Here is a 12928-nt window from a genome sequence, read left to right as displayed (position 1 = left end):
AACTCTCAGATGCATCACCTCCGTTCGTCCGTACAAATCAAGGTTTAGATATTGGTGTACCAATTATCTATTACCGCTCCCCCCCCCCCCCCCCCCCCGGTCACTTTCGCCGCCAGTGAAAAAGGTTTGATTAGTCCCAGGATAGCAAATTGGGCTGGGTTGGAGTGACACAAGGCTATACTTGATTATTTATAGTTGATCTAATTCAATGTCCCCAAAGGCTAAGATTACCTACAAGTAATACTAGAAGTATTACGCAAGGGGCATTATCCAACATGTGCATGTATTGGCCCTTAATATTTTGCGAAATGTTTACATGGGGGCTTATAAGTGTTTAAGTTCAGCTGCACCAAAAACTGTGATAAATCGATACGCGAGTACACCACTCGACCGCCGTTCACGGTCAGCACTGTGTATCAGCAACTGTAGTTGAACTCTGAACTCGCTACTCGGATGACGCATCCCATTACCTCTGCGCGGCAGACGATAATAAGCATTTCCAATAAGGAAACGCTTGGTAAATCAAGCCTTATTATAAAGTATTGACAGAGCTGGACGGATTATCAAACTCATTCCCTGTTTACCTCAGCTATCTGACAAAGCTGACTTCATCCGATATTTTCCTAACCGATACGACGCTTCAACCCAGAACGAAATCGCACAGCACGGACGTACGCGTAACTAACGCATCAATACTGTGACAAGCATTCTACATAGCTTCTCTCTCTCTGACGCAGTGTTCCAAGATGGTGGCGATCGGAGGGACGCCTCTTCAGGAGAAGCTGGGAATCTGTGCAGCATCACTGCTGACGTTTCTTTTGGGGATATCTGTAAGAGGTAAGAGTGACGTTTATATTTACTATACTGCCGCATGTTGATAAATTCTAATGTTCACTGTAGTCCATTAACCCAAGCTAGCCTACTGTAACACAAAGGAATCCACCCATTTTCCGATAGAGACCTATACATTTGCATTTCTGGCCGGAACCAACCCCACAACAGAGACTCCTGACTGATTCATTACTAATAACCGTGCCGAGGTTGCAGTATTGCAGAATCCAGCATTATTGATCTGGACAGCACCACCGAAATGAAAACATTGCCTGACCATTTTTATTTGACGTCTTCTTGTTCAGGTGATTGGCTGCTCTTCCTGACAGGGGTCTGGAAGCACTACCAGGAGGGCAACTATCCAAACGACAACAACAACGCCACCTCGCCTCCCGATGTCGCAATCAGCCCTGGATTCAGCCTGGAGAATTACTACCTCAAAAATATCTTCCTTATGTTGGTGGTGTCCATCTCCATGTCTTATCTTACTTTCTTTGGAATGGCGGGATATTTCCATCACCACTTTTACACAAAGCGACGCGATAGGGCAAGTTTATTCACCTCCATTTCTTCATTACACCAATAATATTTCGCCATATCGCCCACCTCTGCGTTTGGAGTCTAACTTTATATATCCTTTGGTTGATATTCTCAATCTTCCTCTTCAGCCGCAAGAGTGGAAATGCCAACCAGATAAGTTTCTCACTGCAGCAAACGAGAGGCATGCCTTCATCAGTGGAGGTGTCAACATGACGATCGGCGCAATCTACTCTGGCACGCTCGCCTGCTATATTGTCAACGGAGGTAAGATGTACAGTATTTTTGAATTGGATGTCCACTTGTCTATTATTGAAAATCCTTTCACGATATTCAACTGTGCACACTGTTCCTCAAACATGACGTAGACGTTCTGTGATCAGCTCTGTAGACGGTTTGGTTTATCAAGTGTGGAGGCGGTTAGCTAGACAGCCGCTGCAAATTATGTACTTTCTTCGGTCTGATTGTTCTTCCAAAGGATGGTGTGGCCTGCCGCTGTATATTTCATTTCACTCATTGTAGGTCCGACCATGTTGTACTACTCCATTAGCGACTACGGCCTCCCGTATCTCCTCTGTTCAACAGCAGCCTTCTTCCTCATGACAGACGGTATCGCCTATTACACTCACAAGGCCTGCCATTGGCCAATCATCTATAAGAATATCCACAAATGGCATCATCGCTACCAACAGCCAATCGTCTACACCGCCGTTGCCATGCATCCAATCGAATTCATGACGTTCCAGTTTATTTTGGCGATCCCTATTTTCATCATACCCGTCCACGTGTTTATCTTCCTCGGGATTGTTTTGTATAATTACTATTATGGGATAGTGGATCATTCTGGAATCAAGATGGATGCCTTCTGGCCATGGCAACCGGCGTCCACATTCCATGACAACCACCATAAGTGAGTATGACGTTGATCTTGCACCGATCTCACAGGGGTAACCTTGCTAAACTGCTCAGCCCAAATCTCAAAGGGAAGAAGAATAAAACTTGTACTTCAAATCTAGCCGGCCATATGGGCGTGTACAGTAGGTACAACAGTGAACCCATTGCCAAATTTGGTCAAGACATTTTAATATTTTATCACCATGCCATGAGCACAAATATGTACCTATTGTCAAAACCCAACGACCCTGGTTTCGTACCACTTCGCCGCAACTGTTTCAGAAAGCAGGGTCACAGATTGAGATTTCCACGGAAAGCTCTCGATGAGCACTTTCGGATGATCCTATCCGCTTCATAATTTTCTTCAAGTATACGTAAATTCTTTGAAACTGTTCTTCCAGATTGTTCCACGTCAACTTCGGCTTCAACACGAAGATATTCGATTGGTATCACGGCACGTTGGAAAGGAGCGACAGGCGCTATGGGGAGGACATCTTCGGTGGGAAAGGTACTCCAATGACCAAGGTGGACTAGCATGACATATCATTCGGCGGGAAAGGTGCTCACGCGACCAACGTGGACTAGCCTTTGATGATGTCTCGAAGGATATGAATTGTGAATTTAATTAACAGCAAATGTTGCCTGTTACCATAAAATGGACAGGGCCTTCTCAAATCAAATTATGTGTTAAACACAAGCTATTATGGACGTATTGTCAGTAATTCGTGAAAGTGTTTTTGAGTGCCTCTGCCAGAAACAGACGCAGAGCGAGTTGATTGTTGAACATTTTGTTCTGCGATTGAATGAATTGTGAAGAACTCTATTGAAACTAACCACAGGGATTTTAAGGGGCTTTAAGTAGGTGCGACTTTTTGTGACATAACGGTTTTAATCTGTTGTGTGTGCATGTAGATGCTTCGCCCACTTGTTTCTATTCTGACATATTCGTTCCTCAAGGAAAGAAGTGCTCAGAGATTTTCCTGTTTATCGTATCATTTGTTCTTGTCTTTGCAATGCCCTGAGACCGTGGAGTATAACTCTACAACGAAGCACTTTACGTTGGCGATGAAAGTGTGATGACGGGGTTGCTTGGACATCCTTTGGATATCCACAAGCTGTAGATAAAAGAACCAATAAAACGAAAATTGAAAATTGATAAATAGTTTGGCAGTTCTTTATTTGCGTTTTCCTTTCTTACAAATGACTTGTAGATGCCACTTCACATCTGTCGTGTTATCACTGTGGTCAATGGGGTAGTTGTTATACTACAGGAAAGAAGAGTCCATTGGCCATCTTCTTTGTTATCGACCAGGAAATTACCCAGGCCACGTACATGTAGGTATGTGCACTAGCTGTCCCTATTGTTAACGGCACAGTACCCTATTGGCCACAGTGGATATGAACCTTTTCATACAACATCTAGACCATTTAAATGTGGGCCTAGCGCTGTGATCTCTTTTTCTCTCTACGTTACAAAAAGTCATGGTATCTCCAGCTGTTTGTTGCTCACTGAAACATGTTCAACAACTAAAAACGCTACACTGGCCTTGGCCATATCACTGGTGCCCCCAGGCCTGTTCATGCTCGACTCTGTCCAAGCTTAATTCCTTGGAGAAGATGCTGTATCACGCAGTGAAGCCATCAACCTCAATACGACGGAAGTATAATGTATTCTTGATTCTGTCATCATTCCACAGTACATGACTTAACCAATCAGCCTTCTTTGACAAGTGGCGCCCCCTTTCCGCCGAATATCGCCTCACTGTAGAGGCGATCGTCCCTGTGCATGGTACCGTGCAGCCAATCAAAGAACTTAATGTTGAAGCCGAAATTACAGTGGTAAAACCTAGAAAGGAAAACACTGAAATAATTTATACCAGCTACAATAACTACGAAAGGGAGTCGTGTAATATCAAACAGCACGTCAGCTGTATGCACTCTTGCTGCGGTGCAACTATGTGTGTATTGATGGTGAGTACTTCATCAGAAGTCTAGCGATTTCCGAAGGACACATCTAACTCCGCTTCTCCGTTGTGAGGTCCCCTCAATTTAAGTTGTAAGGACACATAGACATGCTAACAAAGTCACTTCAATGCCTATTCCACTGCGTCGGCCCACAACATCAATGATCAGCTATAAAAGCCGTTTGTATTACACACTTTTAATGATACATGTATTTCCAAAACATATTTCGATGTAATGATGATGATGAAAAGCTATATAAAAGTCTCTAACCTGTGATGGTTGTCATGGTACATTGAATGTATTTGCCATGGCCAGATGGCAGCCATCTTGATTCCTGAATGGTCCACGACCCCGTAGTAATAGTGGTACAATATAACACTCAAGAAGACAAACGGATGCAGCGGGAGGAAGAATACTGGAGACACAAATATCGTCTGGTAGGTGAGAAATTCAATAGGATGCATCGCGCCCGAGACCCAGACCATCGGCTGCTGGTATCGATGATGCCATTTGTGAATCGCCCTGTACAAGCATGGGATGTGGTACATCTTGTGTGCGTAGTATCCAGCGCCTTCTATTAGCAGGAAGACAACGATTGCGGATAAGATGGCGTAGATTATCCCGTAGTCTGAGATGGAGTAGTATAACTTCGACGGGGCTGGTATGGATGAAAATAACAACAGTCATTTCTGGTAACACCAAGGCAACAACATCAGGTCAAACAGTCAAATGATCAAATAGTTGATAAATTAATTCTTCGATGAGGGATGTTGAGCTTGTGGCATATGCAGAGATAAAAGACGACCATCAGAAGTGTTACTAGCCTCCAATAAAGCAATGGCGGTTTCAGACTTCCGAGTAACTTCTAGACATATCTTTTAACCATTGCTATTGAGAGAAGCTGCTTTTTCGAGAAGAATTACCGCTCCGAATAGATGAATGGAGATATCAACAACCAAAAGCGAAGGGTGAGAAGAGGAACTCTGTGCTAAACAGTTGAAGAGAAGGATTTCGTGAACGACTGATGAGAACGACAGATCTGTTCATCGTGTGGTTTAAAGTCTATCCCAGGAATGAAAGACATGGCAAATAACTCACCACCATTCATGATTACACAAGCAGCAGTTCCTGAATATAAGGCACCGATTGTCATATTCATGGAGCCAACCATCAATGCATGTCGCTCATTTTCTGGGGTCAGGAACTTCTCCGCCTGGCATTTCCATTCGTGTGCCTGTAGAGAGAGCCGAATCTTTGAACAGGAGAGGAGCACTCGTTGCAGAATGATGAAAAGTGCGTGTTTGCAGAGTGAATTGTACTAATGGACAGTATATTGAAGATGCTCACTGGAGCAAGAAGGTTGTCATTAAGTGCTTTCTCTTCCATTTTGAGAGAATGGGTCAAAACCACAATAAAGTTTATGGAAATGTATCTGGACATCAAAGTTTAAAGCCCACTGACTTATTGGTTTGTATCGATCCTTGGCATGGGAACGCTGCCTCCAGTCATGTATTTTTTTTAAAGACAGTTGTAAGTCACTTCAAAACGCATGCATCCAACCAGACCATATTATTTCCTGCATTAAACGAAAAACACGTCTTACCTTGTCTTTCCTATTGATGTAGAAATACCGATGAAAGTAGCCAGCCATCCCGAAGTAGGTGACGTAGGACACGATAACGGACGGGATGAGGTAGAAATGGAGGTCTTTGAGGTAGATGCTTGCAAGAGAGACACCTGGTGTCGGATTGGGCGATGTGGCCGTTCCATTGTGATGGTATCTCCAAAGGTTGAAGAAAATCAGTACCCAGTCTCCTGAAATAGATGCCAAGCGTTAGGTTACGCCTTGCACTAGACGGAAAGACAGTCGGTAGTCACAGCAGACTGGTTTATTCATTGCCTGGTGGCTGATAGAAGTAATAAGGACAGATCGAACTTTCGTCTCTTTATAGGCCTACTGATAGGTGTACATGAGGTGTCTGTGCAGCATCGAAAGTACAATGCGCGCATGTGCTATCGCGTTGGGATATCAAAAGCCAATGAATTCCGGGATTAAAATATCTTTGAAAAGAGCCCTACGTATTCAACAGAACTCGACTTACCTCGTACTGTAATACCAACGAAAAACGTCAATAGAGAAGCTGCGAATATCTTGATTGTCTGCTGATACCATTGTTTCCCGCCATCTTTTCCCGCCATTTTCGACAACGATAGTGAAGTCCCCGTTTCAGTCCGTCAAATGCCTAGTAAGATATAGGCTATGTTTGTCAAAACTGTGACGAAATCTACGACCAAAAATGTTTATGTTGTGAATATTATCATTGTGATACAATGAGGACACCCGGTTTTATCAGTTCACTTTGAGAGTTCATTCATTTTAACCTTTGCTGTGGTACTTTGGAGTCTATTTGATTGCAAACAAGGCCTATAAATAGGTTAGTTTTGGAGACGGGTTAGTCATGTTAGTGCTCGTGCACTAAATGTATTTATGCACCTTTCCAGAAATGGGGCGCTGAGTGTCTGAAATAGTGATGTCATAAGGGGAAACTAGGCCTTATGGTGGAGCGACAAAGGAGATAGTCATGGTTGACCAACACACTTGAATGCCTTTGATGACGGTCAAGGGGGAAAAAGTTAGTTCCAATGCAAGCCACCAATTTCGGGAAGCATGTATATAACCAATAGCGCCACGCAAACGAGCGATGTACATGTATACTGATGTTTTCTATTCTCTTCCTATTGGTACACAGTCATGATGGTTTCTGATGTATCAGTGCAGTGGAAAGCAGAAGGAATCGAGAGATTTTGAGCTTTTAAAAACACAGCGCAACTTCAATGCATCTCAATGCAAAAGAATTATCGTCTGCAGATGGTAATCAAACAAAGGAAGTAATCTGACTCCGTGCATGACATACGAAGCGCGTCAAACTAGGTAGGGAGCGAATTCTATGAACTTTTGTTCGAACCGTGTCAACGGACGCCATCTCTGATGCTGGCTTCAATAATAAAACAAATAAAAACAAAAACACCCAAGCAAAACGCAATATATTCTATTGATGGTAACGTAACCCCTTCAACGTATATGATGGTGGACTCGAGGTCAACGACCACTCGAAACGATGAAAAAGCTGTTGATATTTTACTCATTTAACATTTGTGTCGTGACGTCTGGACGCCGAACATGCTGGTTGGTGATGTCAAAGTTCCTCTACGTTTTTTCCTACGAATACACAAGCTAGACTGCTAGTTTTAAAGATGACCAACTTTCACCAAGGCGGTGGCTGCTTCGTCCGATTCAGAGCTCTCACAGGACTCTTCTCTGTGTATCAACTACATGTACTTTATGCCTTGTCATTCCACAATAAGCGATACTCTCCAGCAAGAGACCATCGTTATCATTGCAAATTCGTTGAAGTCTAAAGTGGGAAGTCTGCTGAATTTTACTGTCAAATCGAGATCATGTATTTACTCGTACCAGGAGCATTAACGTATATCTCGCATTAAAACCTATTTGGTACAACTGCCCGCTAGATCTGGAGTTTTATACTTGAAATCGATGTTGGACCTTGCCATCAGACAGGACAGGATGATGACTTTCAGCAACCAAAATGGCTCAATCTTGGAGGTAGCGGAGTTCACTTCAAGAGCCCCTATTTTCGAGGATGAAAATCGATTCGAATTACTCCGCGATATCGTCCGCATCTTCGGAATCTACGTCACAATGGTGGTGCTTGCCTCGGGGATCTTCGGTAATCTTCTTTCAATTATTGTTTTCATTCGGCTCCGGAAAAAAGACGCTGTGACAGCGACCTATCTTACGCCCATCGCCGTGTACGATTTGACTAATATTTGCATCGGAACGGCCAACTGGGTAGTTCAGGCTCTTCCTGCTTTTTCCGGGGGGACTATCGTTATCGCGGAAGCAGTTTCTGACATCCATTGCAAGATTCGTGTGTATATCGCCACGTCATCTGGCTTGATGTCAACCTGGACTCTAGTTGCATTCTGCGCTGAGAGATGTATTGCAATATGGCTGCCCTTGAAAGTAGCATCCCTGGTGACCTCAACCCGGAGAAACGTGGTCCTTTTCCTTATTATTCTCGCGTCATTGATCCTGAGCTATTCAGTCATACCAGTTTTTCAGAAATTCGGCGCAATATGCATCCCAATGCCGAAGACGATTTCGCATACAGTATTTCATGCATTGACCGATTCCGGGTTTTACACGTCCTTCCCTATCATGGCCCTCTGTATCCTCAACGCGATTCTGATATGTGGTTTATCCAGGGAAGAAAAATCACTCCAAAAAGACAGGGGCGCAAAGACGAAAACCAATGAAGGAAAAATAGTGCGAAATCTCGTCCTTATCTCGTGTGTATGTATCGCAACCATGACGCCATTTTGTGTCCTCGGGATTATACAGACGATCCGGATGAAAATAGGTTGGGGCGACGCCAGCAAGGAGTACATCGATTTCTTCACCATGTTGGTTAAGTTGGCCTTTCTCTTTTCTTACACAAATTTCAGCGCTAATTTTTTTATTTATGTGTCTTCGCTTGACTTCTACAGGTCGGAATGCAAAAAGTTGTTTCGCTGCTTCTGGACTTAAATGCAAAGTACTTAAAAAAGAAAAAGTGTCGCAAACAGAGTTGCTCCTGAACCAGATAGTCACAATCATTTCAACTGCGCTAGGGGGACGTAACAGTATTTCATCTCTGAAGAAATGATTTTAGTTCAAGAATTGTCTCCTAGGTACATGTAGTAGGACTGAAGAACGCGGGTTCGGCTGACTAGGAGTCAAATAGATGTACTAAACACTAACACTGAACTAAACTAACACTTCAACAATCCATAGGTACCTGTGGAGTGGTTGCTTCAAGCCCCCACGAGTGTCTAATGAACTGATAGATGTCAGCAGTTATGCTCACCGGTGTAACATCTGTGGTTGTTTCCCATGTGTCAGTGTTTCCAAACAATAGGCAGCTAGAGAGACCATGACTTTTCAATAGGGGGGATACACAGAAAAACTTGTCAATCTATCTTTTAGCGTTCCCAAACAATGAGGGGAAACACTCAAAAATAGAAACACTCAAAAACATTACACCGGCACAGTGCCCATCACTGACAGGTCGTCATTCTATCACTTCAAGCTCGAAAACGGAGACAGATACTGGCTATAAGTGACTAGACCCCGAGGCAGTCGTCGGTCGCCCTTAAGGAAATATTGGCAAGAGCGAGGCCGACCCACTGCGTCCGGAGTGTGTGAGCGGCGACAGGATTGAACCTCCGAAAGATGAAATGACTAGATAACCAGCAGGTAGAGGTCGGTTGTTCTCTCACCAAGGCTGTAGTCACCAATGCCTAATAATCGTACTTCATGCATCATCAAAAAGGCCGCGCTATCGAGCGATTTCAGTTGCTGCGAGCTAGGACGGAATCTTGATAACTTGTCTGTCGCAGGTCGCAGCGAATTAAAGTGCTCGTTGGCAGTGCATCCAACTTTTCTTATCAAGTAGTTCTATCAGTCATTACTATATGATCACGGTCTTCTATATACGCTACCATGTTAATTCATTGCCTAAGAAACAGAGACCCTTGTATTCCCATGAATCCCCACCGTGAACTCTGGTACCTTTCTAGATGGCACCATTTGTGTTTTCCATGGTATTGCTTTAAGATCTTTGCTTTGTCAAGCCGCATAAGCAGAGATATGGTGCTTGAATAAGTCCATAGCAGGCCTAGTATATCAAGATCCGAAAGTAAGCATATGTTGAAACTATCAGATTTAGGTATGCCAAGGAAGACTAAAAAATCAACCAAAAATGTGCCAGATGCAATGGTTTTGTTCGAGGGCTGGGGTTTGTAATGACAGAAACTATACAACTGCTACATCGGACTGACGGGCGGGAGTGACCCGTGCCCTGATATTGAAGGAGCAGAGGAGTGAAAGTGTCCATGTGTTATCTACCATTCGGAAACTGCGGACAGAGAAACTCTCTGGAATGGATGGAAAAAACTATCACTCTATAAAAACAATTTTATTACAAAATCAGCATCCGAACAGAAATCTCACATTAACATTGAATACATAGTATATTCACTTGGGAAAATAAAAAAAGAGCTCGTCTATAAGTAAACATTGATAGTCATAAGCAAGATATTAAGCCTGCAACTTAGTCGAAACAACCCCTCCCCTGCGCACTTCCACACTGGTGCAGCAACTTAAACCTGTCGATATCAGAACAGAATCGAAAACCTTCCTTTGACTTACGTTGAACGTTTCTTATATTGACTGCGACCACCTTTTACTCTAACCTCACAGTCGGCGTGAGGCTTTCGGCAGATTTCTTCAGACTGACCTGCCTCAATCCTCCAAGTGTACTGTTCAGGTTGAAGCACTGAATGAGCAGCTCATCTGAGTTCTACTGAAAGGTTTCAGGAGAGACGAGTGTTTAAGCATGAAGTCGGACGACACATCCACCACAGTTGATGTCATAGCATGAACCCAAACTTTAACTTTAACGTGAAGTCGCCGTTTACATTCTCATAAAGCGCCCCTAGCGCCAACACTAACATCTATTCCTTTGTTCTGCATCGTGAACAGGACGACGAACAATGGGATAGGCGTCAGCGTTGCGATAGCGTTTGCCTATTACAGACCTTTGGAAAACTCCGCTTATATGATTTCTGGTCCTAATACATTCTTAATCGACAGTTTCTTTTAATACGACAGACATATCACTCTGTAAAATCCTCTCCTCACAGTATAGTTTGTTAGACAGAGACAACTGTAGTTAAAACTAACTAACATGTGTGTTCTTGTTTGAACGTTACACAGGCATGATTATAATGACGACCGACTGACCAGTAGCTCAGGTTTTCTCGGGCTACCTGAATGGATGACTATAAGAGATAAACCGATCTTTACAAATGCAGCTGGTTATGTTACAAATGCGATTGTTTGAGATATTGAACAAGAACTGTCAAACAGAAATGGAAGAGATGTTAACAACTGAATGAGACACACAATGCATCGTTATCCTTTTTGTCATTTATCATTGCTTCCCAGCAATCGAGACAGAGTTGTGCTGATTAAAGTGAGCAATAAACTTTGGCGATAAATCGATTACACAAGGTGCGGCGATATCTGTATTCCTTCATTTAAGCTCAGTTGACAAGCCTTTCTGTTAACTAGTTCGATATGCCCCCCTCCCAAAAGAAATTCTCACGAATTCAAGAGCTAAGCCCCTTTTTGGATTTGGCCAACGGCCTGTAATAGAACTGAACTAGATATTAGAGAAAAAGAATTGTTACGAAATAGTACGTTGATACAGTGTGAATCAAAGAACGCTAAAGCTGTTTGCTATCCTAATAATGATGATATATTCGTTTTGTTCGATTAATGAAGCGTTGGCGCTCAATATGAATAGAACGAAAAGGCGAGTCCACCTTTGATGATATTTATGTACAGATATTTACACATATTACATGTATATGACTAGACTATACACATTGATTTCAAAGCTCAGTTAAAAAGGCGCAGACCAACAAGGAAATGAGTTCCTGTTGGCTGCATATTGGCTGCATCTTGGATCCAGGATTTAGAGTATTCAGTCAACTAGTAAAGAGACCGTCGAAACAGCTAATCATCACATGATGCCGGCACGTGCGTTCCTATGGAGAGGAGGGCAAACACCGAAGCCCACTGCCCCCTATTGGTAAGCGGCAGGAAGTTACATGAACTATAACGGAATAGAAACAACAGTAAAATTCTACCCTAGCTGTCTTCAGATGAACAGAGAAGTGATAACGTGAAGATGTAAAGCCATTATGGTTCATCGGGCTCATGGCGTCAGCACATTTAAACCAACTCTCATAGCAATCGTAATTATACTAATCAAGCAGATCAGAGGCCATTGCTGAATATCGTCATCATCGATATGTAAGACTTTGGAGACGAGATGTTGTAAATTCAAACCTGGAAACAAGAGGCAGCACACACGATACAGCAATGCATAGATTTGTATCAAAAGACATTGGCTTAGACAAGAATAAATAAAGGTTAAGAATGTTGGAGCAATGCTACAGCATCTTTTCGAGCACTGGTTACCAAATTAGGACAATATTATGAGGCTTACAAGATAATCCAGTTTCCATTCATTCGCTACTGGTTGTTGCTCAAATAGTTGATCAAATTCAGTAGTCCTTATTAGACTAATAATTTAGTGTTAGATATGATTAACACCATTATGTATACACAATTTTGGTCATAAGAAACCGACCCTATACACATGTAACACGAACATACATGTATTTGTAACTCCCTCTCCCCATTATCATACTTTTGTTCTTAATGATATAATAAAGCCCTTTGTTCGACAATGGCCCTTATTACACAGTCCCTTGCAAGGCTCCATCATCACAAAAACAACTTTTCTTTGCCGATAGCAGACAGTTTACCAAGAAGCAGACACAATGCATTGCACTTGACTCTTTACACTTATCATGGTGATATTATATATGTATGTACACATTCTAAAGTCATCTCAGAAAAGTGTTTCTCCCAGCACGCTCCAAGAAGAACTGCATGTGTCCGCGACATCTTCAAATCCAAAATGATGTGCCTAAGGCCGAAGTTACATAGACCTCATTCGTTCATTTCCCAGGACTCATTTTCCCCTTTTGCTTTCGTTCCCCTGTA

The 12928-nt window shown here is 42.8% G+C and overlaps 4 protein-coding genes across 4 annotated transcripts in view; 2 read left to right on the top strand and 2 right to left on the bottom strand.

Annotated features, from left to right (window-relative positions):
• Nucleotides 1–463: 463 nt before the first annotated feature.
• LOC135502293 (lathosterol oxidase-like) lies at nucleotides 464–3384 on the top strand. The gene is made up of 5 exons (XM_064795002.1): nucleotides 464–837; nucleotides 1137–1378; nucleotides 1500–1635; nucleotides 1891–2278; nucleotides 2664–3384. Exons 1-5 carry the CDS (start codon nucleotides 747–749, stop codon nucleotides 2794–2796), a joined length of 990 nt encoding a protein of 329 aa, XP_064651072.1. The 5' UTR covers nucleotides 464–746; the 3' UTR covers nucleotides 2797–3384.
• A 23-nt stretch (nucleotides 3385–3407) lies between these two features.
• Nucleotides 3408–6576, bottom strand: LOC135502292 (uncharacterized). Its single transcript, XM_064795001.1, has 5 exons — nucleotides 6330–6576; nucleotides 5831–6042; nucleotides 5326–5461; nucleotides 4498–4885; nucleotides 3408–4108 (listed from the first exon to the last, which is right to left on the bottom strand). The coding sequence occupies exons 1-5, from the start codon at nucleotides 6424–6426 to the stop codon at nucleotides 3976–3978; spliced, it is 966 nt and encodes a 321-aa protein (XP_064651071.1). The 5' UTR covers nucleotides 6427–6576; the 3' UTR covers nucleotides 3408–3975.
• Nucleotides 6577–7358: 782 nt separating this feature from the next.
• LOC135502319 (uncharacterized) lies at nucleotides 7359–10153 on the top strand. Its single transcript, XM_064795044.1, has one exon. The coding sequence runs from the start codon at nucleotides 7784–7786 to the stop codon at nucleotides 8834–8836; it is 1053 nt and encodes a 350-aa protein (XP_064651114.1). The 5' UTR covers nucleotides 7359–7783; the 3' UTR covers nucleotides 8837–10153.
• Nucleotides 10154–10250: 97 nt separating this feature from the next.
• LOC135502318 (uncharacterized) overlaps nucleotides 10251–12928 on the bottom strand; it is a 52878-nt gene continuing 50200 nt past the window's right edge. The window contains exon 8 of the mRNA XM_064795043.1: nucleotides 10251–12851. The gene's annotated coding sequence lies outside the window, so the exon portion shown is untranslated. The remainder of the gene's footprint in view (nucleotides 12852–12928) is intronic.

This window comes from Lineus longissimus, chromosome 18 (assembly GCF_910592395.1).
Source record: "Lineus longissimus chromosome 18, tnLinLong1.2, whole genome shotgun sequence".
In the NCBI taxonomy this organism is placed as follows: Eukaryota; Metazoa; Nemertea; class Pilidiophora; order Heteronemertea; family Lineidae; genus Lineus; species Lineus longissimus.
This window is presented reverse-complemented; position numbering and strand designations above follow the sequence as displayed.

Coding starts and splice junctions, on each gene's coding strand:
- LOC135502293 (XM_064795002.1), top strand. CDS start 747: ATGGTGGCGATCGGAGGGACGCCTCTTCAGGAGAAGCTGGGAATCTGT. Junction 1,379..1,499: donor ACACAAAGCGACGCGATAGG/GCAAGTTTATTC, acceptor CTTCCTCTTCAG/CCGCAAGAGTGGAAATGCCA. Junction 1,636..1,890: donor CTGCTATATTGTCAACGGAG/GTAAGATGTACA, acceptor CACTCATTGTAG/GTCCGACCATGTTGTACTAC.
- LOC135502292 (XM_064795001.1), bottom strand. CDS start 6,426: ATGGCGGGAAAAGATGGCGGGAAACAATGGTATCAGCAGACAATCAAG. Junction 5,462..5,830: donor ACATCAATAGGAAAGACAAG/GTAAGACGTGTT, acceptor CTCTCTCTACAG/GCACACGAATGGAAATGCCA. Junction 4,109..4,497: donor TACCATGACAACCATCACAG/GTTAGAGACTTT, acceptor TTTCCTTTCTAG/GTTTTACCACTGTAATTTCG.
- LOC135502319 (XM_064795044.1), top strand. CDS start 7,784: ATGTTGGACCTTGCCATCAGACAGGACAGGATGATGACTTTCAGCAAC.